At 39.5% G+C, this 26,722-nt stretch overlaps 1 protein-coding gene across 4 annotated transcripts; it reads right to left on the bottom strand.

Moving 5' to 3' along the window:
* LOC146004598 (oxidized purine nucleoside triphosphate hydrolase-like) lies at positions 1-25,017 on the bottom strand. Of its 4 annotated transcripts, none has more exons than XM_083143465.1 (4): positions 24,941-25,017; positions 18,761-18,925; positions 8,956-9,101; positions 1-418 (listed from the first exon to the last, which is right to left on the bottom strand). In XM_083143465.1, the coding sequence occupies exons 2-4, from the start codon at positions 18,913-18,915 to the stop codon at positions 222-224; spliced, it is 498 nt and encodes a 165-aa protein (XP_082999591.1). In that variant the 5' UTR covers positions 18,916-18,925; positions 24,941-25,017; the 3' UTR covers positions 1-221. The 4 variants fall into 4 exon arrangements, with proteins under 4 accessions (XP_082999591.1, XP_082999589.1, XP_082999590.1 ...); XM_083143463.1 differs by having other exon boundaries at positions 24,640-25,011; XM_083143464.1 differs by having other exon boundaries at positions 24,917-25,011.
* Between the last annotated feature and the right edge of the window lie 1,705 nt (positions 25,018-26,722).

Below are 26,722 nucleotides of genomic sequence, written 5' to 3'. Positions count from 1 at the left end.
AAATATTTATTGATGGAATTGGTTTCTTATGACATAATTTTCACCCTGTACTTGTGATTCAAGTCCATTTCATCGCTTATTTTAGCATGCACTTGCTATCCGTTAGACGATGAAGTTACGTGACACACCTAACTTCATTTTACACTTTATTCAAAACTGCGAATACAAGAATATTCTGTTCATACTGTCTTTGGTATGCTTCATAAATATGTAACACTATGTCAGCTACTGTTCTCTTCACAAAGAGACAAGTCCTCCACTTCGTGGAGTTCACTGGAGATAATTTTGCTAAGTCCTTCAAACACAAAATAGCCACGGAACTTGCTGCCTTTCAGAAGCAACGGAAACCACTGCCTGTCGTCTGGCCACATCTTCTCGAAAGGGAGTTCATCCACAGAAAACCACTGAGGACGCATTTCTGGAAAGTAAACAAGGCAAATAAGTCACAAATGTAATAGTGTATTATTGAACATATAATGAAGTAACTTTGCAGTTTTGTAGAGAAACTCAATAAATATTGTGATGCATTTCAAGTTATGGGAGTTTTCTGTTCCCCATGGCACCATTGAGCATATTCGTGACTTTCCGAAACTCAATGCTTTTTGTGCAATCTCATAATTTAGAGTTGTTCTTCAGTGAACAAGCATTACAGAATACGAGTTTCTTGACATGTTAGAAAATTGGCTCATCCCACCATTGGAGACAGACAGTGAGAACTTTATCCACCAGTTGGATGGAGCTGTGCCCCAGTTTCATCATATATGTCCACGAATTCTTAAACACCAGTGTCAAACCGATGGATTGGTCGTTGTGGAAATGATGATCAACAACTGCTTTTTTTCATGCTCCCCTGACTTAACTCAGTGTAACATTTTTGAGTGGGGGGGGCTCGTATCATCAGAGCTTTTGATCAAATTGATAGGGACGTGCTGCATTGTGTTTGGGAAGAACTTGATTATAAAGTTTATGTTTGCAGAATCACAAAGAGGGGTATATCCAACACTTGTAATGTGTCACAAAACTTGTTGAGTTTCTCTACAAAACTGTAAAGTTACTTCACAATATGTTCAATAACACACGTACAGTAACATCATGAAACCACTTCAATCATTTGTAGACATTGTTACAAACAGTATTTGTTTTTTTTTTGTTTCTTTTTTGTGATTGTGTATGAATTTGTATGCTTGGGGTTCTTCCATGGTTCTGTGTAGCTTATAAGAGCCAATAAGGTTTGAACTTTCAGCCCTCCCCCATTCGACGTGGGAGGAAGTATAAATATGGCCTGTGTCAGAGGACCAGGGATGTGTGTTTTTGAACTGGATAGCAGAAGGGAGAGCGATTTTCGGGCTCCAGTGGCCTCCCTTGAGAAAAAGCATCCCGAGGCAGTTCTGCCGATGCTCAGCTTTCCACTTGGCAGTTCTGCCGTGGGGTTCACGATTAGAGGAATGTAAATAATGTAACTTAGAGAATTATTGGAAGAATCCGAGCCTTGTTTTGTTGAATTGTAAATAAATGTATAAAGCCCAGTTCTGCGAGTTTTCAGCCATCACCCTGCAACATTAATTCAGTAAGTTCTTGCCTGTGATTGATTCTTTGGTTTCGAGCGCTATAGTGAGAAACGGGATGGGAACCCTGGACTAAAGAGCCTATTTAGTTGTTTATTTGGGTTTTTCCTGCCAGAAGCGGCCCGGTAAGGGTGGAGTGTTGTGGAACAACATCCTGAATTTTAGTGGGCTTCAGAAAATTTCTGCCATTTATACTTTTCAGCTCATTTGTAGTTACAGTGGAACCTCGATTTTATTTTTTTCAGTGGACCATTCAGGGCCGTAGCCAGGTATTGCAGTGATGAGTGAAAAGTGAAATGCCAAAGTCAAAGTAGAGGGAAGTAATTAGAATATTCTCTGTATGTATTTGAACGATATTTCTAGATTTCCTGTGTCCTACATTAACTTAATGAACACAAATAATTTATATAATACTGTTAAACTTTTGTAATGGTCTTGGTTTATCAATTCTGGCTACGGGCCTGGGACCATAGTGAAAAAAATTTACAATGCAGGAAAATGTAAAATTTGGGAAAATAAACTTGTACTTGTAGTGCATGTTTTCCTTTCAAAGTAACCAAATTCTTGAGTTATTTAGAATTGTTAAGTAAAATTTTAAAACAACTGATTAAAATGTTCCACTTCACAGGATTTCTGACTCTTGATTGATTGATTTGAAAATTCTGGGTGCATCGACACTTAGGCTATTTTGCACCTGTGATATTATACGAGGGCCAGTTCCTTTCATAACTAAAATAAACACATGTCTGAGGATCAAAATATTCTTACCTGGGTTAAAAGCTGAGGCAGCATATACAAGGACAAAACACAGTACAACACACACGCAGCCCTACAGAGCATTATACTGGCCATATGTCCAGACGACAGAGCCTCGTTGGCCTACAACATTGCAGTTACTGAGACGTACGAGGTTGACCTTGGGGTTCATTTCCAGAAGGTCATCCCTTTCACCTCATTTCTGACACTTCGACATTTGTGCTTTAGTAAAATGAGTAGCATATAGTGTTCATTGATTGATTTAGTGTTTTAAATCCACTTTATGCACAGTAAGGCTAATTGGGACTGGACCTACAATTTAAAGTTGGATCCGAACCACTATGTGTCTCCACCAGGTATCGGACCCCGGACCCCTTGATAACAAGCAACCACTGCGCCATTGGGGAGGCCTACATATAGTGTTGAATTAGATCCAAGATGGTAGATTGTTTACATGAAATATGATCATTGACCTTTGCAACAAAGTATCAATGTAAAGCACTGAGGTCTTACGCTTGAATTCTGGTCGTCATGGATTTTCCACTGTTTGTCCCCTGCCTATCTAATCTCTTCACAATTCATCTTCATCGTTATGATTAACCCAAGAGGCAGAGAGGCATGAAAGCAATATACAGTATCAGGAATAGAAATAAGGTTATCAGCCATTTTTGAATATGATTAAAAACAATATGCAGTCTTTTGTATGGGATCTTATTTAAACTCCATGGGACTGTTGATACAAATGAGGCATTTGTGAAATGTCATCTCTTCTAACAGCAAGGTATGTGGCGTGCATATTAAAAAATGATGAAAATGTAACTCCTGGAACATGGCATTGACACACATGGAAATGGAAAGCAACACAACTCAACTACGTCTAATGGTGCACTTAACTGTAGTCTTCTATTCATCAGTCATTTCGATATACACGAATTTACAGGTATTCCTCGGTGACAGCACCACAGAAGAGAGAGATGTGACCCACTTGTCAACCAGTCCTTCTGCAGCAAACAAGAAAAGCCCATATATGCATTCCTTGTATCATATTCCAGACAGAAAGTTGGACAATAGTACGTAGCAATTAGTGTAAATGCACTGATTATACAACATCCAATGAAGCTGTTTGACAAGTCTTTGACAGTTTACAGTTTAATTTTACTTGACAGACAAGGCTTACTGCGGAGGCTAAAAGTGGCAAAAGTGGAAGTGGCAACTGCCCCCAAATTGCTGACACTATCAATGATTCTTATACAGAAGAACTAGTCTCAATATGAGTTAACCACCCTTGCCCCAAAAAAAAAAAGTGACTACAGTTCGAAAAAAGTCGGAAAAGAGAATAAAAAAAATCTTGCATCAATGGTTATAAAACTAAAATGACCAAATATTGCAGACTTATGGAGGCTGATTATCTCCAGAAACAACCCATTCATTTATTTATGCAGGGATAAAACAGAATTTTTTACAAAATCTGAAAAATTGTCAATGTTATTTTTGTAGGTTTTTATAGGTTTGCATTAAAATATTTCATGGCTCGAGGGGGGAGGCATGCTCACCCCCCCCCCCTTAGTACGGGCCTGAACATACAGTGGAACTTCAATTTTACATTCCCGCATTATACATTCAACCTTGATGGTCCCAACATAGCAAAGTGCTATGAAATTTTCCTTGGTTTTAAATTTTACCACATTTTATGTTTTTTCAGCTTGGTCCCCTGAAAAATGTAAAATCGAGGTTCCACTGTATATAAATCTTTAAGTCTTATGACTTGTAGTTTTAACGACGAGAAAGAGAGAATTGTTATTCTTTGGTTGATTGATTTGCTTTATTTTACTTCGCTTTTTGTGCCACTTTTGGCTAATTTGCAAAGATGGGGATGAGTGATGAAATTGATGAATGGACACTCACAAACATTCACGCCCAGGCCGGGATTTGAACCCAGGACCCCTGGCATAGTAGTACGATGTGCTAACCACTCTGCCACAGGGGCCAGCTGTTATTCTTTGGAGGCGCCTAAATGAAAATAAGGAGTCCCATAACAAAAAAGTTATTTGCTCTGTAGTCTGTAGTTCACAAACACCCCTCATATTGAGGAACTAAGTTTCAAGTGAGATTCAATGGCCATGACGTATTCGTCACTTACAAGTTAAGTCAAGCAAAGGTTGTTTATAGAATAGAATAACATGATCTTCATTTAAGCAGGCATGTTTCGGCCTCATGGGTTGTTCTTACAACCAACCCTTGTCAGAGGTACAATAAATGAATAAGTAGTTCATTGTGTGTGTGTGTGTGTGTGTGTGTGTGTGTGTGTGCAGGTGGGGGTGTTAGGTATGCATTGTATGATGTGTAAGTGAAGGTGCAATTATTAACATATGAAGGTTAATGTAGTTGTTGGGACAGTAGTAAGTTCTTTAGACTTTTCTTAAAACTTTGGTGGCAAATAATGTTAGTCAATGGTGCAGGCAGTTTATGAGGATGCACTGAGCCCACTGCAGAGACAGAACTGCTTTAGAGAACTTCCTGGTTACCAGTGTGTGCCCAAGTGTAGGGATGGTATCGAGATGAAACAAACTTGGCAGTGTCTCATTCTTGGTCTGGTCTCACTCTAGGTCTTGAAGTCTTGAATAATCCAGGACAAACACCATACACACCATGTTTCAACACTATGAACAGTGACATCACCAGAGGGGTAGGAAGGAAATGCCCCCAAGCAGACAAGAAAAGTAGAGAGATAAACAAATGCTCTATTAGCCTAAGCAGGGTGTCTAAAATTTTGTAGAAACAAAATTCCCTGAATTTTTTAGGATATCCAGACTGGTACACACACACTCCTAAGTATTAATTTTTGTGCAGCGAATGAATGAATTACATTAGTCATTATCCATTTGGCTAATCTCGACGATGAAAATGGGTGACGAAACTCAAAAAGGGACACTCACAAAAAACATTCATGGCCAGGCTGGAACTCGAACCTGGGACCCCTGGTATCATAGCATGCTGTGATAACCATTTCGACACGGAGATCAAAGATTGTGTATGGTGTTCAGATGTTTTCTAGTATTCTTGTCGCATCTGCTTCCTCACTCCTTTTTCAATATTCTATTATTCTGATGCCGAAATGATTGAGAAATGAAACTGTATCCTGAATATCTGTGCAATCAAGGAACATAAGCTTTAAGTGGTCACTATAGACTGACTTTGTAATTAATATAAACAATATATACGACTTATATATATGTACATAATCAGATATATGCTATGGCTAAAGGAATGGCACAGTAAAATAAATTTTCCAATGTCATAACGAAGTCTCAGCCATGTCTTGATTTTACAGAGGTCTGTCTCATTCTTGTACTCATCTCGAAGGTCTGGTCTTGAAAATTAACTACAAATGAAATGGCAATACATTATAGCTGTCATCATTTGTGAATAGGCAACAATACAAGTGTGGGTTTCACTTATATTCGTATTTCTGATGATATTGAGCGAGATATGAATTTGGCATGTTCAAGTTATAAGAAACAAAGATAAAATATATTTCAAATTGAAATACACAGTCATACACTGGTTCTAAGTGGCATTCTCAAAAATTTCTGAAGAGTTATGTTTAGTATATTCTCACCTTGCCATGTAATAAATCTTCATTTTTCTTATAAGAGCTCAGCCAAGAGAAAGGCTATAATTTAAAACCAACAAATTTAGGAATGGAAATATAAACAATCCTGATATTATTTATGCTTAGATATTTTAAAAATATAGACTTCATATCAAAATATCAAAAAGGCTTGACACAGCCCTACCTACAGTTCCAAGCGGCATCCAAACTACTATGTTTCATGTGAGCATGGGACCCATTCATTACAGGCAAGAACCAGTGGTGGTGATTGGCTTCCAAAATTGGGGGTGGGGGGCAAAGACCGTATATTTCCTTTTGTAGTTAGGGTTTAGCATAGCGCGGGGCAAAAGTGACAAAAAGTGAGGGGGGTCAACTGCCCCCTTCCTCTTGCCCCCCTAATCGCCAACACTGGCAACAACATAACTATTATGGACAGCCAGAGCATGGTGCTCATCACATCCCCTCAATACATGCCACAACAAATGTGTGGGGCCATACCTTCAAACCCCCTCCATCCCCAATATGCCAGGTACATAAGAGGTGGTGCAGTCAGTAAGGCATCTGATTGACAAATGACACATGACACCCAGGTTCCATCACAGAGTATGGTGCTGATCACATCACCTTAAGGTGAGGAGGGACAATTTCGAACCAGGCATGCATTTATTTAAATATCGTCGGAATCGTCACTGCTACTAAAGAAAATCCACGCATAATTTGAGAGTATGAATTTCTCCCCATGTTGCAAGTGGAAGCGGTTTTTAAAGTTGATTATTAAGCTAGATACCATGTTTGAAAAATGTGATGAATACGTATTTACAGAATCCCATGTATTCCTTATGGAGAGACAACTTCAAATTGAAGTTACAGCTAAACAAATGGGAGTTTCGACTATTTCTAGCGCAAATATCATCTTCAATGGATCCTTTACCCGATCATATATTTTTTTCTGCCAACGGAAGTTTGATATCTCCAAGAAAACGAGTAAAATAGTTCTCCTATAAGCGTAATGCATTTCTCCTTGCCTCCTACAGCCATCCTGGCAGTGTTGCCAAACCTGATGTGCATAAAAGAGCTACATTTCACCAAGAGCTAAAGATGACTTTCAAGGATCTAGATAAACGAAGGCTGCATAAAGTGTCTCCTAGGGTAATTTAGGTGTCAGAGGGGTGGGGGTGCTGCTATTACCGTTATCTTTAAAGTGATGGAAATGTATTCTTAGTTTCCACCGCCTAGTTTTGGCAGCATTACCCATCTCAATAATTTTATGATGTTCATATGAAATCGAAAATAAAGGATTCTCGGATAATAATATTGACATCTTCACCTTAAGCCACAGCTCTATATATAAAAATACCTGGGGAGGAAAGAGGGGGGTGGGTGACGCAGCCTATATATGAATATCACGTCATGTGCAAAATGTACACTCATGGCAAAGGTTGGTCCTTATGGGCCGGAGCCAGTGGTGGCATCATGGTGGGGTAGAGGGCAGGTGCCACTGTTCACAGTAATGAGTGCACGAAAGAGCCAGATCTGGCTCCAAAAGAGCTAAATTGTCCCTCCTCACATTAATAAATGGCTGAGACTGTGTATACAGGGTGATTCTAAAGGTAGGGTACAAACGAAAACCACAGATACCTCCCACGAAATAGAGACGAAAGTGCCCCTTCCACTTTGCCGAGAGATGCCTCCGTGAGGAGCGAGACAACGCCGAAAACGTGTGAAAATGAACTTCACACCGCTGTACAGCCAGCACCAGTGAAGATAGAAAGGTGGAACAAAAGAAGTCAAAAGGAACAGCAATGTCGCCCATCCGAAAAACACCAGGCGGCAGCTGCGCAACGCATGCGCATGGGGTTCCACAAAGGAAATAGGAGTGTCCCGCAAGACAAGTGAAGGGAAAGGGTAGCGATCGACAAAGGTAGGGAGAAAAGAAGCAATAAAGCATGAAGTAACAATTGCACAGCGACAAACAAACACCATGGCTGAAGCAGTGCAGTCGGGAAAAATAGTGCGGAGTAGCAGAACCACGGGAGGACGACGTAGGACGAAGAAACACACCGAGAATGCAAGGAAAGTGGTCCGTGACACTCGACAGGCAACAGACGTGTACATGGTTCAGCCATGGTGTTTGTTTCACTCAGTGCAATTGTTACTTCATGCTTTATTGCTTCTTTTGTCCCTACCGTTGTCGATCGCTACCCTTTCCCTTCACTTGTCTTGCGGGACACTCCTATTTCCTTTGTGGAACCCCATGTGCATGCGTTGCGCAGCTGCCGCCTGGTGTTTTTCGGATGGGCGACATAGCTGTTCCTTTTGACTTCTTTTGTTCCACCTTTCTATCTTCACTGGTGCTGGCTGTACAGCGGTGTGAAGTTCATTTTCACACATTTTCGGCATTGTCTAGCTCCTCACGGAGGCATCTCTCGGCAAAGTGGAAGGGACACTCTCGTCTCTATTTCATGGGAGCTATCTGTGGTTTTCGTTTGTACCCTACCTTTAGAATCACCCTGTATGTGGGGTCCAACCACCACGTCCCCTAATAGGCCTTCATGGCAATTTGCAATGTGCAGGGAGGAGCTTTAGGAGCATTCCAGCATTACATGTATGGCATTTTACACACAAAATGTAAGGGTCTAGACATGAGATTGGATTAAAATATTCATAATGAACTGATTTCATAGTATGAAGTACTTTATGGTGTCTGCTAACAATTTTTTTTAAAAAAAGTTGAGTCTGAAGAAATAGCCTGAAAAGTATTAACGAAAAAATGTGTTGCATGATGACACTTTAAAAATGTAGAAAAATTATTCACTTGTCTGTGAAGCAGATGCTAATAATTTTTGTTGGTGAAATATGTAAATGCATTCACAAGCATTTAAACCTTAACACAATTAAAAAGAATAATAATAATTTCCAGATTAATTCATTTTGTTATTTACATGGACTAGACCACTTTTCATGGGATGTCTCTTTTTGTTATTATCATGAGTAACTACGGAAATAAGAAATATTTCTAACCTTCTGTTTCTGTCGGCTGCCCTCTGTAACTAGATCCTGCAAACACATGAACTTCAAGCAGAACAGGGTCTCCGATGAATTCAAATTCAAGGAGGCCAACATTCGTAAGGTCTTCTGCCTCTATTCCACTTTCTTCTGTTAACTCCCTGAAATGAAATATTGTATGAAATAAACTGTTATCTGGAAGTGCTAAAACATAACAATAATTGTGCTGCAACTTGTACCTTCAAGGCTATGAATACGGCAGAGCAAGAAAATTGAGGAAGACTAACAAAACAAAAACAATTAATGGATTGTAAATGTATATTTCTTTTAAATCTTTGTCCGGAAAGTTTCAAGACAGAGGCTATACTTGGAAGTAGAAATAAATTAGAAATCAGTTTCTCAGCACGTTGCAGCTCTTCCTTGCGACGTTCCTTTTGGGTGATCACTACTGGATTACTATGTCACGATATTGCCCAATCCACTTGTGCAGTAGTGTTATGGGACTCTCTTTTACTTAATTGCTGCACTGAGCATTCTCAGGACGTGCAATTACAAAAAATACTAACTTATTATTGTTTTATAATGTTTATTAAAGCTATATCACTTTCATCGGTCACCGCAAACTAATACCACTATGCTTACTTATGAAATCACAACACAATAAGCAGCTGCTTTTCGTTTATAACAGTATCTTTTAAAATATTACATAACACCTGCCACTACTAGAACAACGTTCAATCTCTAGACATTTTGTTGTCTTGGCAACGCATTCAACAAAGGATTAGGCAGTTCTAATTTTTCTCATCCTACCAGAAATGGCTTTGTTTCCGATAATCCGTGTTATCAACATACAGCCAAAAATTATAAATTTAACATTGACACAAACAACAATATTAAAACAAACAAAAGAAACACATTTGTGTTAAAAATAAACAAGGCGTATCATCCTGAGACCTTGAAAGTGTTTCCACGAGATTCTGCCAGGTGGTGCATAGTAACACACGTGTCTTCGCTGCAGCGGTATTGTTCTCTTTTGATGATAGAGCATGGATGTGAAAATTGAGCAGTGCGTGAACATAAAGTATTGAGTGATGTTAGGAAAGACAGACACGGAAACCTGGAACCTTATCCAGCAGGCGTATCTTGAGTAGTCGTTAGAAAGAGTACGAGTGTTTGAGTGGTACAAGAGTTTTGTGAATGGCAGGGAGTCGGTGGAGGAAGAGCCTCGCTACTCCCATACTGATGACAATGTGGATCGCATACGGAACAGGCTACATGAGGTCCACCACACAATAAATCAAACACTCTATGTGAGTGCGTTGAAACATTTGCGGGAGACAATTAGGCGATGACGACTTGACCTATGGGCTTCAGGACAATGGCTTCTCTTGCATGACGTGTGACCACACACTGCTGTGTCTGTCCAGGAATTTATGGCAAAACACAAAATTACAGCTCTTCCACACCCTCCATACTTTCCCAATATGTCTCTGTGTGTTATGTTCCTCTTTCCACTGTCCAAAAGGGCACTGTAGGGGACATGGCACAAAGACGTTGCTACAACTGAGCTACTCAGCACCCCAGAAGAGGCTTTCTCTGCATGCTGCCAGAACCAACAGAAGCGTTGTGTGTTAATTAAAGAGGGGACTACTTTCAAAGTACCCAGGACAAATAATCGATGAGTACAATATTTTCGAAGTTACAGTCTCGAAACTTTTCAAAGGTCTTATGTTCACTGACGCCTGTTTCCAGGTTAGAGGTCCTCAGAAAACTGGCATTTTTTCCTTGTTTGAATGCTATGCAACATGGATTCACGTTTACCAGTGGCGGTTATACTTTTCTCCGTTGGCAAATAACATATCTTTCAGTGCAGAATGGACAGATAGTGTAAGCAAGAAAACAGACCTGGCTGGTACAGGTTCATTCAGGGCTGAGCCAATGCATATATATTGATATTGGAATATATCATTTGGATTTTATTTACCAATACCTGCAAATAATGTTCCATCATTTTGGTGTTTTACATGGAATGCAAAATTCCAAGTTTCCCTTATTTTGCAATATTATGTGAAAATTGTATGTTGTGATTACATAATATGTATTTTGATATTATGATGTAATTCTTGAATATTTTGGAGCAAATTCTGGTAAATTGATGATTTGTTGTTGGAGTGAAATTTTCACCCACTAATACTGATCAATATCTTGAATGACTTTTCATTGGTTCAAATATTCAGGCATTTGTACTGGCAGAAATCAGGAAGGGTATGTGTTATCAGCTCAATCCTATTTCCAACACAACTTTCCAAAAACATACTGATACATCACACTTCAATGATTCACAACGTTGATATCAAATGGTGCAGTAAACTAAAGGTTCAGGGTTGGAGTCCAAAGTAAAGAATTCTTTGTAGATGTTCTGTCCCGTATTTTTTCTTTATGATTAAGATAGAGAGCACTAAATAACCAATATGCAGTAAACAATATGAACCCATTGCCCGAGGCAATACAGTGTAGGTTAAAGTGAAAATTAATTATTCAAAAAGATGGAATCAAAAAGTATTTTACATCTATTCATCCAAAAAGACCCAAAATACAGTGTGGTGCATATTGTATCTACAAATTTGAGTTGGCAACCCTGCCAGAATACACATGCGCATATGTGGCATACCCAGGGTGGTATCTATAGGGGGGATGAGGGGGAATTCCCCCTTCTGGATACTTGTTTCCATCTCTCTCCTTGATACTTTTTTTCCTGGAGGGGAAAAACATATTGGTGATTTACTTACTTTTTCTAATTCGCCATTCAATTGCACTACTTCTCTGTTAGACAAATGGAAGCTCCATTTGGTGAATACAGATATGGCCTCAGGTGCTACTCTATTCTTAGAACTGTCAAACAAGTGCCCAGGGTCGAAGACCACCTTCCCTCTTCCCTTTTCTTTGTCCACGGAATTTGGTTAGAAATGAGTTGTCACGTGACTCTAACTTGTCACCACACAAGGTCTGTATTTGTATGAGTTGAACAAAAGTACACTAAGATAGCCTACATGGAATTTTTGACGCAAGCACGATAGCCCTTTACGAAGATGTTTTTTAAATAAGCATGTGCTTTTTTTTTTTAGAACAATGAGCTAGATTTCTTTCTGAAGCTAGAATGTTAGTAAAAAAAAGTGAGCATTAAGACTTCCAGACCCTGCAATATTGGGAATCTGCCTTCAAAATGAACGGAATCTGATAAAGCTGGTGGCAGTGATGACTGTGTCAAAGGATCGGTTCTGAAAATTTGCAAGGGCATCTACACAAGAAGGCAGTAGTAGTAGAGTGGAGAGTTCCTTCTGATTGTTCGTTGCCCGTGAAAAATGTAACAAATGGAAACATTACACGGCTGTAGCTTGATGTATCTAGTGATGAAGTTGCACATGCGTAATCTTTCAACATCACTGAATTAAAACACATGGGCGAGTTGGAAGGTTGTATCCTTTGATGGAAATATTTTTCTGAAAAATACAGAAGAATCGATATTGAATTCATTCTCTTGATCATTTCAGTAACAACGATTGGCCATGAAATTAAGTGCACAATGATTGGCATCATGGACGTCCGCAGGATTTTTTCCAGGGAGGGGCAAGGAAGGTATTTTTTTTCCAGTGGGGGGGGGCAAATGAAGGCAAAATTTCCCCCAAAATAGTGTTGTTCCCTAAAAAACATTGCTTAAATTTGAATTTATGGTGTTCATGCAATAATTAACACAAATTATTGTGGCTAAAATAAAATTATATGTGTGAAATACATATTTTTTGGTTGACTTTCATTTTCCAGGGGGGGGGGGGCATGGCCCCCCTTGCCCCCCTTCCGGACGCCCATGATTGGCGTTAAATATATGGTAGTGGTAACTCTATTGGCTTGTATTCAAGGAGTCTGGGAGTAATTAGGGGTAACTTGGGGGGCACTTGCCCACCTAACAAATTTTCAGAATTAACAAGCTAATGGAACTTGAGTTAAGCTCCTGGGACCTGAGAAGCAAGTTAATGAGTAATTTTTATGATTTCGCAAATGCAACAGTAATTTAGAAAAGTAGTCTTGGGTTCTATTTTTTTATGGGGTAGAACACCTTTGATTCCCCCTCCCCCTGCAAGATTTTGCCCAAGTTTGATTCAGACTTCAGACTAGATTTCTGGGGGTATGTGTCAAAATCCCACTTAAAAATAACTGTAGGCCCAGTTCCGATTAGCTGTTCTGATCATATAGTGGACTTGGGATTTTCTTTCCGTCAAGATACAAATTTAAATTGGCAATTTTTCAGCAATTATATAAAAGTTTTTTTTTCTCTCTTCCTTATAATGTACCCTTGCAAAGCATTATCTCATACTGTCTCTAGATAGTCAGTAGAATTTCCCCCCCCCCCCCCTGGAAATTTTTTAAATACCACACTGGGCATACCTACATCCATGTATAGTTGGAGTCTGGCAATTAATATATCATGGAGCATTGGCCAGTGGAGGCACTGGGCACTGCAGCAGAGCAATCAGGATCACAATGCACCTGTTCCAGACACACAGCATTCAGAGGCAGGTTAGACGGTGGAGACACACGGGTAATATTGTGAACAGCCAGTCGCCGTGAAATATGTGCTATTCCAGATGACATGTTGAGACGTGCATCATGAATGCCTTTTTGCATCACCTCGAACAGTGCATCCAAGCAGGAGGAGGACATCTAGAGGATGTTATTTTCAAGGTTCACTGATGTATGTATTGTCCATATTATATACTGTATTAAATGTTTGAGTGTATATTTTTATTGCATAGCCATACAAAATTACTAGAAGCACTCACCATCTTTCCGTTGTAATTTGAAGTTGGTAGATACAATATGCGACACCCTGTACATACATCTTTTCCATGAATTTCATAAGCATAGGAACTGTGCACCTTTTGGTTGGAGATGCATGCAAAATAATACTAATAAGATGTTGCATTTTCCTACTTGTGAATATTAATCTCAAATTGCAACTTAAAGGCCTACAGTATTATACAACTTTTGATGTTGGGAGCCACTCAATAAATAGATCAGAGTTTAACAGAGGTACCGTTGAGCTGCAAGATGCAACTGACATTTTTGATGAAAACTGATAGTGATCTATTTGTTTGTTATTCTTGTTCATTCTCACATTTGCAATATTGAAGTTTTCCTCCTCTATTTATTTGAAAAGTCCTGAATACAGAAAAATCTATTTTACATCAGGATATGAACTGGAAAAGAAATAAACAAAATAATAAGATGGACACATACACACACACATATACATATATAACAAGAATAATAACAACTAGGGCAAAAATAATATTATTTACTCTTCAGCTGCTTTATGCATGCTGTTCTGTAAGTCTGTTTTGATAAATGGAAGCTCCGAGCGTCTTTTAATGAGTTGTAAATGGTTTGTAGCCTGTGGAGAAGTGATCTTTGTTCTAAAGATAGCCTTGAAGATTTAATGTAAAAGAAGTTGTTGCATTTACAGTTGGGACGTGGGATTCTGATATTAAGAAGTGGCAAGGGTTCGCTGGTGAAAAGTTGTCCATTAATGATTCTGAAGAGTAATGTTAAATCTGAGAGTTGACGGCGAAGAGAAAGGTCATGAATTTGTAGAGTGGATAAAATTTCTTGGAGAAGTTTGCAAGGGCTGGGCATCTGTGTTTGACTATTCTGGCGAAGAAACTTACTACTTTGTTTGTTTTCTTTAAATTGCTTTCACCTGCCATTGACCAAATACAGGAGCCATATTCAAGAATAGGAACAACACACATTGTAAAGTAGGTTTTGAGGGCAGAAACGTGTGTTATGTATGTAAATCTATAAATTAGTCCAAGTGTTTTCATTGCTTTCGAAGTTATGTAGTCTATGTGATAGTTGAAAGTCAGTTTGCTATCAAAAATGACACCAAGATCCTTGTGCTGTCATACGAATGGAATAACCTGGTTGCATAACTTGTAGGATGGCACTGTGCTATTGGATTTTAGGGTAAACCTCATGACAACAGATTTTTCAGGATTTAATTTGAGATTCCAGTCTTGACACCAGTGTTCAATGTGTTTGAGATTGTCTTGGATATAGCATGTGTTCTGAAGTGAGGTAATGTTTAAAAATAATTTGCAGTCATCAGCATACAATGATACTGAACATTCGGAAGAAATATATTCGTGAATGTCATCCATGAAGAGAGAGAAACACAGGGGCCCCAAAGAACTTCCTTGGGGCACACCGGAAACTCAGGAAGCCACGACGAAGAGCAACCAGATACAATAACCTTTTGCTTTCTATTGTGTAAGCAAGATGAAAGTAGTTTAAGAAGAGCTCCGTGAATATTGAATCTATTTGATAATTTGTGGATGAGTTGCGTGTGAGAGATAGAGTTGAAGGCTTTGGAAAACTCGAAGTATACGACATCCATGTATTGCTTGGCATTCAGGCAATTGACCGCTTTGGTAAGCAAGCAAGCAAGGTGTGTCACAGGAAGCATGAGGGAGAAAACCATGTTGAGTGGGAGAGAGAAACGGAGAAACATGTGCAAGGATAGGATTAGAAATATTTTTTTCAGCTAGCAGTGCAAGTGCAGGAAGTAAGGAAACCAGGCGATAGGAAGTAACATGAGTTTTGTTTCCGTGTTTGAGGATAGGGACTATATTAGCTTGCTTCCATGTACAAGGAAACACACCTTCGGAAAAGCATTTATTAAAGATTGTGCTTATTGGTTTGGATAAAATATGGGCTAAATGTTTCAGAAATATCGCAGTAATATCATTAGGAGTGGTAGCTTTGGAACTAGAAACAGATTTTAATAATTCTTGAACTTCATTGCAATTAGTTGAGATTTGAAAGAGTGTGTAAGGAATAATGGACCTGACTTCCGGTAGTGTGGTAGCAGCGTTCTTTGTAAAGTTACTATGAAAGGAAGAGTTAAAAAGCGATGAACGCTCATCCTTTGTAGCAGACTTACCGTTCCAGGAGACTTGAGGGGGAATACCGTCATGTTGCTGGCATGAGTTAATTAGCATCCAGAATGTTTTAGGGTTTTTATCAGCACTTTCTGTTACACTTTGAATATAATTACTATAGTCCCTTTGAATTAAGTTTTTGCTATGCTTCCTTAAGTAAGTAAAAGTGTTCACTGTATGAACATTCGGAATTTGTTACCACAGGATTCACACATTATTTTTGTTCTTCAGCGTAAGCCTAGTCTCTTCAGTATACCACACTGGGAATCGGGATGTTTTTGTGTTCCTTAAGGGCACGTGGTCTTAATTACAGCCTGCACACAGGCCACGAGGAAATACACTGCTTGTTCCGCGAGGCATTGTCCAAGGAATGAGGCTGGTGAAAAGAGAAAGTTGCTCCCAGTTGACTCCTTTCCAGTTGTAGACTGGTCTGGAGGAGGGAGAGGGCCTGGGGGCTTTCCAGGGGCTTGGAATTCGGCATGCACGGGGGTGTGGTCCGAGGCAATGAATTGCTAAACGGGAGTGGCCTTGACCTTTGTGTGCGAGGACAGCAACAGGTCGAGAGTTTCTGTGCATCTTGTGGGAAAATCTACAAATTGTTGAAGTCCGATCACCTTGATGTAATGGTCGAGAAACCACCTGTCATCATTGTCTGTGCAGAGGCCAGAGTTTGATGATGACCATTTTATATGAAGGTTAAAATCACACATAAGAATGATGTCAGTTTCCTCCATAGCATTTAGAACAGAGTCCAATAATGTTGACAAGGTTGCAGTGCCAGATTTAGGGGGTCTATAAAAACAACCGATTAAAAGTTTATTTGAGCCTACATTTACTTCAGTCCATATTAACTCGCACGACGTTTCGAGATCCAGATGTCTGATGCAGGGCCACTTATTTATGAGTAACATAACTCCGCCTCCATGCGAACCTCTATTGTTACGGAATACCTGAAATTCTGTCAGGGGTATTTCATTGTCGCCGATCATTTCACTGAACCACACTTCACTAAAACCAATCACATCGTACTCGTTAAACTCACTACAGAACATTTGTAGAGTTGATAGCTTTTTAGTTAGGGTTTGCACATTTTGATAGTACATTTCCAAACCAGACTCATCACGGGAAGCCACCTGGGACCGGAGTTGACATGAATGTCGCCTGCTAGCAGAACGCAGCCTCGAAGAGGCCATGCTGGGCTGAATCACGTGGCTGGCGGGAAGTGTTGTTCTTGCGGCTTCCAGAAACTGCCCACACGAGGCTCCGATCCGAACGACCAGTCCTCCACACACTTGCAGTTATCCGGCATTTCATGTCTCGCAATACTACGAATCCACATCACAAATAACACAAACAACCCGAAAACAGTTGAAATTTCGGAGCACTAAATGCACGTGCATCAGGCTTCGGCACCATCTTGTATCACCTGTTGGTGTCCTTGCTTAACTGATTAGTGCAAAATTATCTTGTAGTGTTAAAGCAGTGTCTGCTACATTTGCATGATGCTGAAGAGTTTGCATGGTGTCTAGTCAGTAGGGCATCGGACTGGCAAGAGGGAGACCTGGGTTCGATTCCCAAGGTGGGTGATCTAAGGTCAGAATTTTTCCGGCCTTGTCCTAGCATAAAGCGGTTCTGGGGCTCACCCAGCCTGAAATCAATGGCTACTTGGGGATATAAAGACAGTCTAAGCATGGTGCTGATCACATCACCTCCAAAATGGCAGAGATCGAGAATGTGTGGGGTGGCACGTAACTTAACCTTTACCTGATGAGTTGGGGTGACCTTCTGGTAAGGCACCAAAAGTCAAACTCACTTTCCCATGGTACATTGTAGTGCTACATTGTTTGTAGCAGTGATGCGGTACCATCTCTACTCAAGATGCGGTATCCTTAGTGAATGAAGACAGAGTGTCTTCCAAATTAATTGGAAATAGTTATTAAATTGTGCAATGTGGAAATACAAAATTTCACGTGAGTAATTCTTAAACCATGTTTACCGCATCCATCATGAAGTATAGTTACAGTTCTCGATAAGTAATGAAAGATTGGATTAGTTTTAAAAATTGAGTAAGGAAGTTTTCAAGACATTTTCTATTTTCTTGTTAGGATTCTGTCCACAATTGTTTTAGTTGAGGGGCTTATCGCCGAATGGGGTGATGAACAAAAATAGCCTACATGCTGAAGTGTCCATAATATCAAAATCAATCAGTGTTCAGGAGTTTTCATAAATGCCGCTCTGCTGCTTTGATTTTCATTATAAAAGTCACTTTTGAGACAAAGGTCTTGCCTATTATGTTTAAAAGCAATACAATAAGTAACAAATGGCTTCATTGATGGATGAGATGTCCATTACACCTGTCCAATGGGAAGGAAATATTCATGTGGTGTAACTTACCAATTTAATCAACAGTTAGATTACACAAAAACTACAAACAGATGGACTAATATGATCTAGGGATGGCTAAAAATATCCGGAATCTGGATTCCGGAAAATTTAAAATGCGAATTCAGAAAATTTACTTTCCGAATTTCAGAGGGAATTCCCTTCGATATCCCCATTTCCTCCAAAATCCAAATTCTCCATTTTTAATATCCAGAGTTTGGATTTTGAAAAATCCCCAGATTTGGCCATCCCTAACATGAACATTTTGTCGATGCCAATAGCCAATATTCTACCAATCTATATTACCAAGTTGTAAATGTACTGATTAATCTATTTTACATCTTCATTTCCGTTTCCTATTCTTGCAATTAGTAGTACACTGAATGTTAAAGTTAAAACTTCGTTGATTACAATGGAATATACTGTGCACACTGAAATTCTACCTTCTAGCTGCTGCTTCTATTGTTTCTCCTGGTTCGACTTTTCCGCCAAAGCCATTCCACCTTCCTTCTCCAAATCCTCTTTTCTTCATTCCCAGCAGCACCTTAGATGAGTCTCTGATTAGAGCCAGGGTCAACACTTTTCTGGCAGGCTTCATCTTTGCAATACTGCAAGTAGAAAAATTAAATGCAATGTTGTTTAAGGAAGATACAGTATGGGAACTAGAATCTGGACATGTGTTTCCCTTCTATAGAATGCAGCAAAAATGACAAATCCGGGGCCGTCGACACATTGTACCCCCTCGAAAATTACGTCGATTCTTTTTTAATCGACAGATTTCAACGTTTTACAAAAGTGGATCCAGCGTTAGGAAACCACAAATAATGGAGATATTTGATCGCAAAGTATTCCGGACTACTATCGCTCATTTTTCCTGTAAGCAAAACAAACACTCCTGGCGTATCCTGACATTACTACGATCCCAAATTTTAACTAGGGTTGCTTAACCTAACCTAACCTGTAACGACCCTGCATGGTCACCACATTTAACGATCCTGAGTGATCGCCATATTCTTTAATGTATAATTATTAATGCTTGCGATATGCCCTCAAGGCTTACACTTTTTGGTTTATCTTTATCTAGTTTTGACTGCATTGTTGCTAAGCATGAAACATATATTGTTGTGCCTAGTTTATTGTAACCTATTTAGTTTGGGAAAGCATGCTAAATGTCCTGCGAGGCTTACGCATTCAGATATCTCTTGTTTAATCTTATGCACAGTAATTGTTGCTTAATATGTAACTTGCATTGTTCAATCTCTTTGTCTTGTGCATAGATTGTAAAATCATTACTGTAACGTGTTTAGTTTAGCACACAAGTGTTAAGTTTGTATCGCCACATGCCAGTGGTTTTTACGATGAAAAACATGATAATTCTTAACGAACGAGTTGCATCTCGTAAATTGAAGGGAGTTTGCAACGCTGCAGCGAGCTTGGTTCTGATCTTCTCCACCTGCCTCAGTGCTGCCACTAGACAGTATATAAGCAAAGCAGCGAGGCCCGGAGCTCAGTCGACTGCCAGATGCTGACTGCAAAAGACCTGCTTCCCAGATCTAATCTGGATGCCTCCCCGGCCAGGTTCCAATAGCCAAGCAGCTAGAGGGAAGGAAGGAAGGAGAAAAAGAAGAGTAGCAAATAACCAACCTACCAGGTCTTCCCAATACGAGCTTGGACGGTTTCCCTTAGGTCAAGGCAGCCTAAGCCCAAGTCTCCTGGGTGCTCCAAGACCTATCCTTTGTACCTTGCCGTCTCTTGCTACTGCCTGGACATACCACCGGACCTATTCGTTCCCTTGCAGTAGTTAGAGTGACCCGCGGCGTCCTTTGTTCCGAACACCTTTGCGAATCCACGGGCCCCCCAGCCCATCCCACGCAATTGACTTGGGCGCTTTCGCACGTAGTCCCCACTGTCGGCACGGCACGTGACCACTACAAAGGCGGTATCTGCTTTTGTTTTACTGCGATTTCAATTTACGTCTGTTGACACATATTGTTTTAGCGTTACTTAAGATTTTGTTCAATATATGTTTTCGTGATTAGGTTAGGCAGGTCAGGTTTGGTTCTCTTATCTTAGCATTATAATATTCCCTAAATGCATTCTACTAAGGTTCCGATGTACTTCTACATTCATTACCACTAGTCATTACCAGTTTGATATAGGCAAAACACATTTCACTCGTCCATTTAGTCATTTTTTACATTCGTACTTACCTATTATGCATTGTGAAACATTATTTAAGGTGGTAGTTTGCTATTTTCACTGAAATAATTGTAATATTTCACATTACGAGTATTTATTGTTCGTTGCTTTTCGCTTACGTTACACACAATATGGCGAGGAAATCTTGACTAGCGTTGTCTATCATCTGTGGGTTTGCAGTGTTTCAAACCATCTTAACCAAAAATTCCTACTTTCGTGTTACAGATTTTGTATTTTTTTCCGGGTTGCAAAACCACACGAACCATGCACGCATAGCCCCACACACCATTTACGGATGGCCCCACAAACCATTTGATTAGCCTTACGAACCATGCACGGATAGCCCCACAAACCATTCATAAATACACAAACCTTTCATAAAGAGCCCCACGAACCATTCACAGCAATGTTAGGTTCTGTTAGGTTAGGCAAACATAATTAAAATTGTCATGTTCTGGGAAAACAATGGCGTCGTTGGAAACACTGACCAGGGGTTACGTCATCGAACGCATGGAACATTTGGTTCACGTAGTCAATGAATGGAGGCAAGAGCTTTGTGCAACGCAGAGACATTAATGTCGAAAAATACATGTTTTACCGGCCGAATAAATTGAAAGAGGGGAGAAAATACTTCCACGACCTTCCAAAAGTCTACAGAAACTCAGTTCCGTAGGTACTTTCTCCTGTAAAATTGAAGAAATGTGTTTTACCTACATCAAACTGTTACCCACTAGTCTATGATACTTGTTGTCGCTTGTCAAAGGAAAATACCTTGTCCATGGGAAGCATGCATGCTTGCATAAGGAAATTTTCAAGTTTTTTTTTCAACATAAATAACTTTTTTTCAAATCCAAACAGTGCTCATTACTTTAAGGAAGGTTCAAATTTTGTGTCACAAGATTTCCAAAATTCTACGATAATTATTCTTTCTGCTAGAAGAATTTGAAAAAAAAAAAAAAAAAACATAAAACAATCGGAAACGTTACAAGTCATAGTCACAAGAATTGATGCCCAGCCAACTCAAGCAATTGCCCCATTGAAATTGCAACATGGCACCTTGAGGTGTGGTGTAGCATAATTGGATCTCTCGTCAGAAGTGTTGTTCGTTTCCAACAAATAGCTGGATGAAAGTAACTCCTTTCGGTACTGTATGAAACAAAGAAATAGTACTTCATGGTTGTAGGCAACAAGAAGAATCACTTTAATATTGCTGGGTGCTTGTTGGAACTTTTGTGGTCTTAGTGAATCAGTACGGCAAACCACTTTATCACTGTTGGCTATCGAAATGCCTTAACAGCACTTTTCTTCCATGTGCAACTTGAATTTTGATGAACACAATTTGTTTATTTTATGAGAATATTGTTTTAGAACACATTACTCAATGAAGCTACAGTCAGCCCAGTGCTGCAGCCACATATCAATCTGTGGAACTACGACCTGTCATGCCTCATATGTAGAGGCGGTAACAAAGCCATTATGTGAATTCACGATTAATTGTTGTTACCAGTAAGGAACAGTGGATATATTGTTAAGTAATATTTTTTTAAAAAAATGATGCTCATATTTTTCATTGCTTCTTGGCCAGCTTTGGCTAATCACAGCAACAACAATAAATGGTGATTAGATGAGGTGAATGAATAAACTACAGTAATTGTGAATACATGGACCCAACACAAATACAGTATTAGCCATTTTACATTGGAATGTAATAAAAATAGGAAAAATAAAGTAAAATTACATGTGGTTCAATTTCTTACAACTTTTTACACAATAGTCTAGTCTTCTAAAATGTGTCCAATTTTCACAAATTAAAAATTGGGTTTTCGGTGGTGAAGGAAATCACTTCCAACTTTGCCATTGGCTATTTTATGCAAAAATGTATGGTGTGCAAGTTTCTATCTCTCCTGAGGAGACAGGCCTGTAGCTAGAACTCACGGGTTATCGGGGCTTTGTAAACCAAGTCAATTTTTGAAAAGTTTAATAGTATTAAATGAAGGTAAATTATGTCTGTCGGGGGTCATTAAGTTAATTTAAAATATAAAATTTAGAAATATCATACAAATACTACAGGTTTTTTTTCTATATCTTCTAAAACATCTCTTGAAGTGCTAATGACTGCTACTGACATCATCCCTTAATACACATTCCATACTATTTTTGATGATACAGATATTTATAACATACATGTTAAAATGTACAATATTCACTTCAATCATAGTGTTTACCGAACATTCCACCTCTCGCCAAAGCAATAAACCTTGGGATCTGTTGACATTTGACACAGATGCGGAAGGAATGTGGATAATGACATCAAAGTCACAGATTTCTGTCAAACGAGAGGCTGCAACAGGGGCAGGGAAGGTACAGAGGCTAGACTCTACCTTACGTCCTTACTGCCTTTCGGTGGTAACCGATGGGAGTTAACAACACTGCAGGCTCGTCATTGTGTCCACGTTGTGAATGTGTGTGCTTTGCTCATTTGCGTTCTGCATGGTGGTTGCTTCTGTGTTCGCGGTGCGTTGTGCGTGTGTATGGTGCATGAAGAAGAACAGGTTCCAAAAACTTGTACATAGTGTAAAATACGTTTATCCCCAGTAATAATTTAGTGCATCATTCAAAACCGTGCTTGCAGACAGCCGGCATCTCTTCGGGTAAGTACCTTTCTCTCTTTACACTTTCTGCTCACGATAGCCCCACTAACCATTCATGGGTAGACCCACAAACCATTCACATTAGCCCAAAAAACCATGCATGGGTAGCCCCACAAACCATTCATGGGGACGAGGTTAGGTTAGGCCTGTTAGGTTAGGTTCCATTAGCACTCATTTCACCCTTAAATATGTGCTTCATCATCGAAAAATTTCCTCAGTACGTTCAATTACGCATATCCGGACAACATCGGTTTTTATAGATTTTCTCCTCCAGGTAATTTCTCCTCACTTTGGGAGGAGATATATGACATGTATTCCTTAGGAAAAGGACGTAAAGTAGAGTCTTACCGGTACAGATAAAGAAGGCTCCATATGAAAGAACTTTAGTTGTGAACAAATTAATATGTTCTGTCTACATTTTCACTCTTCACCTCAAACAAATTAGAATACAAAATAGTTTTGGAGCGAATGTAGAATATAGAGAATGTCTCTAATTTCATTAATATTTTGTATAACTAACTAAATTTCGCCTGCTAATCACGAATCTGTTGTTTAAATGCCGCGGACACGTCTGGAAATCGTGAAAAAAGCTGATGCAAGTTGATTTGTAAAAAAAACAAACAAAAAAACAAGCTTTTTCGCATTGTTTTACGAACAAAATTTGATAAGACTGCAGAATATGGGCTGCTTAGGAGGAACGCGGTTCATAATTTTTTGTTAATGTTTTGTAGTTAGTAATTGGGAAAGGTAAGTTTGAAGGTGCGGAAAAAAAATTTCTTTAAAAAAAACGAGAAACATGTATGCAGGTTGGGTGCTCTTGGAAGAAAAAGTGACATGGTGGCGCACATTCCTGCACAAATCTAGGGAAAGCAAAAATGTCTACTTTGTTAGGTAGCTAGGTTTAGTTCTCTTAGCCTGAATAATAATTTGTTATTATATTCATGCTAATGAAACCTAACCTAACAGGCCTAACCTAACCTTGTAGGCATTCCTCGTCGAAATAATGAAAATAACTGTGCGTAAACAATATGGACAAGAACGAAGAGAGAAATGCATTGCTTTTAGCAGCAGAAAAAACATTTTTACTTGCAATAATATAATAGTAATCGGAAAAGTAACACCGGAAAATGGAAGTAGAAGGTACACGTACTTTCATGGGATATAAATTGTGTTAGTCTATTTAGAGGAAAAAAGCAGCCCATGTTCTGCACACACACACCCAAAATTTTAACTATGTTTGCCTAACCTTGCCAGAAATGGTTCATGGTGCTATCTGTGAATGGTTTTTGGGGCTATCTGTCAATGGTTTGTGGCGCTACCCGTGCATAGTTCGTGGGCTACCCATGAATTTTTACGTGTCCGCGGCATTTTAACAACAGATTCGTGATTAGAAGGCTAAATTTAGTTAGTATACCAAATATTAACGGAATTAGAGACATTCTCTATATTCTTCATTCATACCATAGTTTTACCTAATGTAAAAGGGGCTGGCGGCAGTGCCAAAGTGGGCCGACGAGCTGTCAGGGGGGTTCAGCCTCCCTGGCCCCGCGAGGAGAGTGGATATTTAATATTTTCGGAAGGGTGGGCTTTTGCAGGTGCTTTGCAGAAAGAATTTCGGGTACTTTATGTACACGTATTTTTCCTTGATTCGATCCTTAATTATTGATGACATATATGTTTTATGCAGCCTGTATTTTCCAATATTGCAAAGAGACAGCACACTGTTGTTATGTGGTTAATTTCACGAACTTGTAGGTTTTAGTTCTATTTCACCTCAATCAACCTCTTCAATTCTATTTACTTCACGTTCGCTCATAGACATAGCGCCGCGCTCGCTGTTGCGAAAATTGCGGGACTTTATGGAGCTAGTATTCACAGCAGCAAATCAACACAAACATCCATGAGCAATTATGCATAACTTTGAAATTCGCACTGCTCAAAGCAACGAAGATGGAACGTCGTAATCCCCATGGAGGTAAGAAAGGGTAATCCCGAAAACTCGGTATGGAAAAAAGATTTCTCGTCGTAATCACTTCTGGAAATTTCAAAAGATCGTGTTTAAAAACTGTTAATTCTCAATGTTTTCTTCATTATACATGTGTCAAACCATAGAAAAGTTAGGGAATAGAAGTGGAAGCTACATTTAAACCTCGCTGCGCTTTGAAATTGCATTTCCATCGGTGGCCAGTAGATGGCGCGGCCGTCTTCTTTTGCTGTTTCCAGCACAAATTGGGGGGAGAGCTCTTTCGGTGACAGTCACGTGGGTTTCAAACGTCCTTATTGGTCAGATCTCTTGTATCCCAGCAAGGCTGTTACCAATGGCAAGGGCTTTCTTTTTCGCTGGTTCCCTTCCAAGCACCGCTGTTAGGGGTGGGGTGAAGTGATGGGATGGGTGATGCGTTTCCGCCACCGCAAAGTTCTTCGGAATCTTTTACTCGAAAGTAAGGTTGCCTTTCCTATGCAATTAACAGATTCTTTGAATGTTTATTTGAAGGCGAAATTGGGAATGTAAAATGTAGGCATTTTCAACTGGCGCCTGAATTTTCAAATTCAGTTCTCAAAAAACTTTTTTTTAAAAATATTTCAACTTCGCTTGTGGAAATTTCCATTACCACTTTTGAAATAACGAGTACAGTGTGTGGGCCTCCCCGATGGCGCCGTGGTAGCGCCGTCGCCTTGTAATCAAGTGGTTCCGGGTTCGATACCCGGTGGAGCTACAAGTGGTTCGGATCCCACTTTAAACTGTAGGTCTAGTCCCGATTGGCCTGAGCAAAAAGAAAAAAATAATAACTCATAACTGAAGTACAAACTGGGGGCGGCGAATTCCATGCACCGGCGCAACAATCATTTCTTGACTGCAACAATCTTTACTCGACCTCGCCGCACAAGAAATGAAAATGAACTGAATAACATGAAATTCAAATAATTTTTGTTTCACTTTGCTCGAAATAAAATCGTTTCTTTAAGATAGGGTGACCATTCGTCTCGTTTTGACCGGGAGAGTCCCGTTTCATAGGCGTGTCCCAGTTGTCCCGTCGATATTATACAAGAAACACTATTTGTCCCTTTTTTTAGAAGTCTAGGAATTAGCTTGAAAACCAAGTCTAAATTTGAGAGATTCTTAAAAAGAATGACTTTCTGTGTCTTGGCGGAAATTCAAATGTCAAATCCCGCGTTTTGTGTTAGATATTAATATGTGATGCAACTTTTTCGGGAAGCTTTATTAACTGTTAGTAAAGAATAAAGTTGTTCTCAAGAAGATTGGTCCTTCTGCAAAATACTTCTGGCATAGTAGTTATACCGAGATTATAAAAATTAATAGCTCTTGACAACGAGAGATCATATTTTACATAGATATTGTTCATGATGTATCATTTATGTGATCCATACTATAATAAATAATAAAAAAGGTAAAGTGCTCCCCTGTGCTTTGCACCACGCCATGAAGGCGTATCTCGGCCGAAGCTTGGAGTGATGTGATCAGCACCACGCCCCTGGCCGCATTTACCTCCCAGAGTTTCCTCCAGGTATCCACTTTATACAACACTGGGCGAG

The sequence above is a fragment of the Lepisma saccharinum genome, chromosome 22 (assembly GCF_977018435.1).
Source record: "Lepisma saccharinum chromosome 22, izLepSacc3.1, whole genome shotgun sequence".
Taxonomy (NCBI): Eukaryota; Metazoa; Arthropoda; class Insecta; order Zygentoma; family Lepismatidae; genus Lepisma; species Lepisma saccharinum.
The sequence above is the reverse complement of the archived record's forward strand: the minus strand, read 5'-3'. Positions and strand labels throughout refer to the sequence as shown.

Bases quoted from the DNA above. Each gene is read 5' to 3' on its own strand.
- LOC146004598 (XM_083143462.1), bottom strand. The intron at 9,102-18,760 runs GTAGAATTTCAG...ATTTCATTTCAG, and splicing joins ATAGAAGCAGCAGCTAGAAG to GGAGTTAACAGAAGAAAGTG. The intron at 419-8,955 runs GTTAGAAATATT...TTTACTTTCCAG, and splicing joins GCAGCCGACAGAAACAGAAG to AAATGCGTCCTCAGTGGTTT.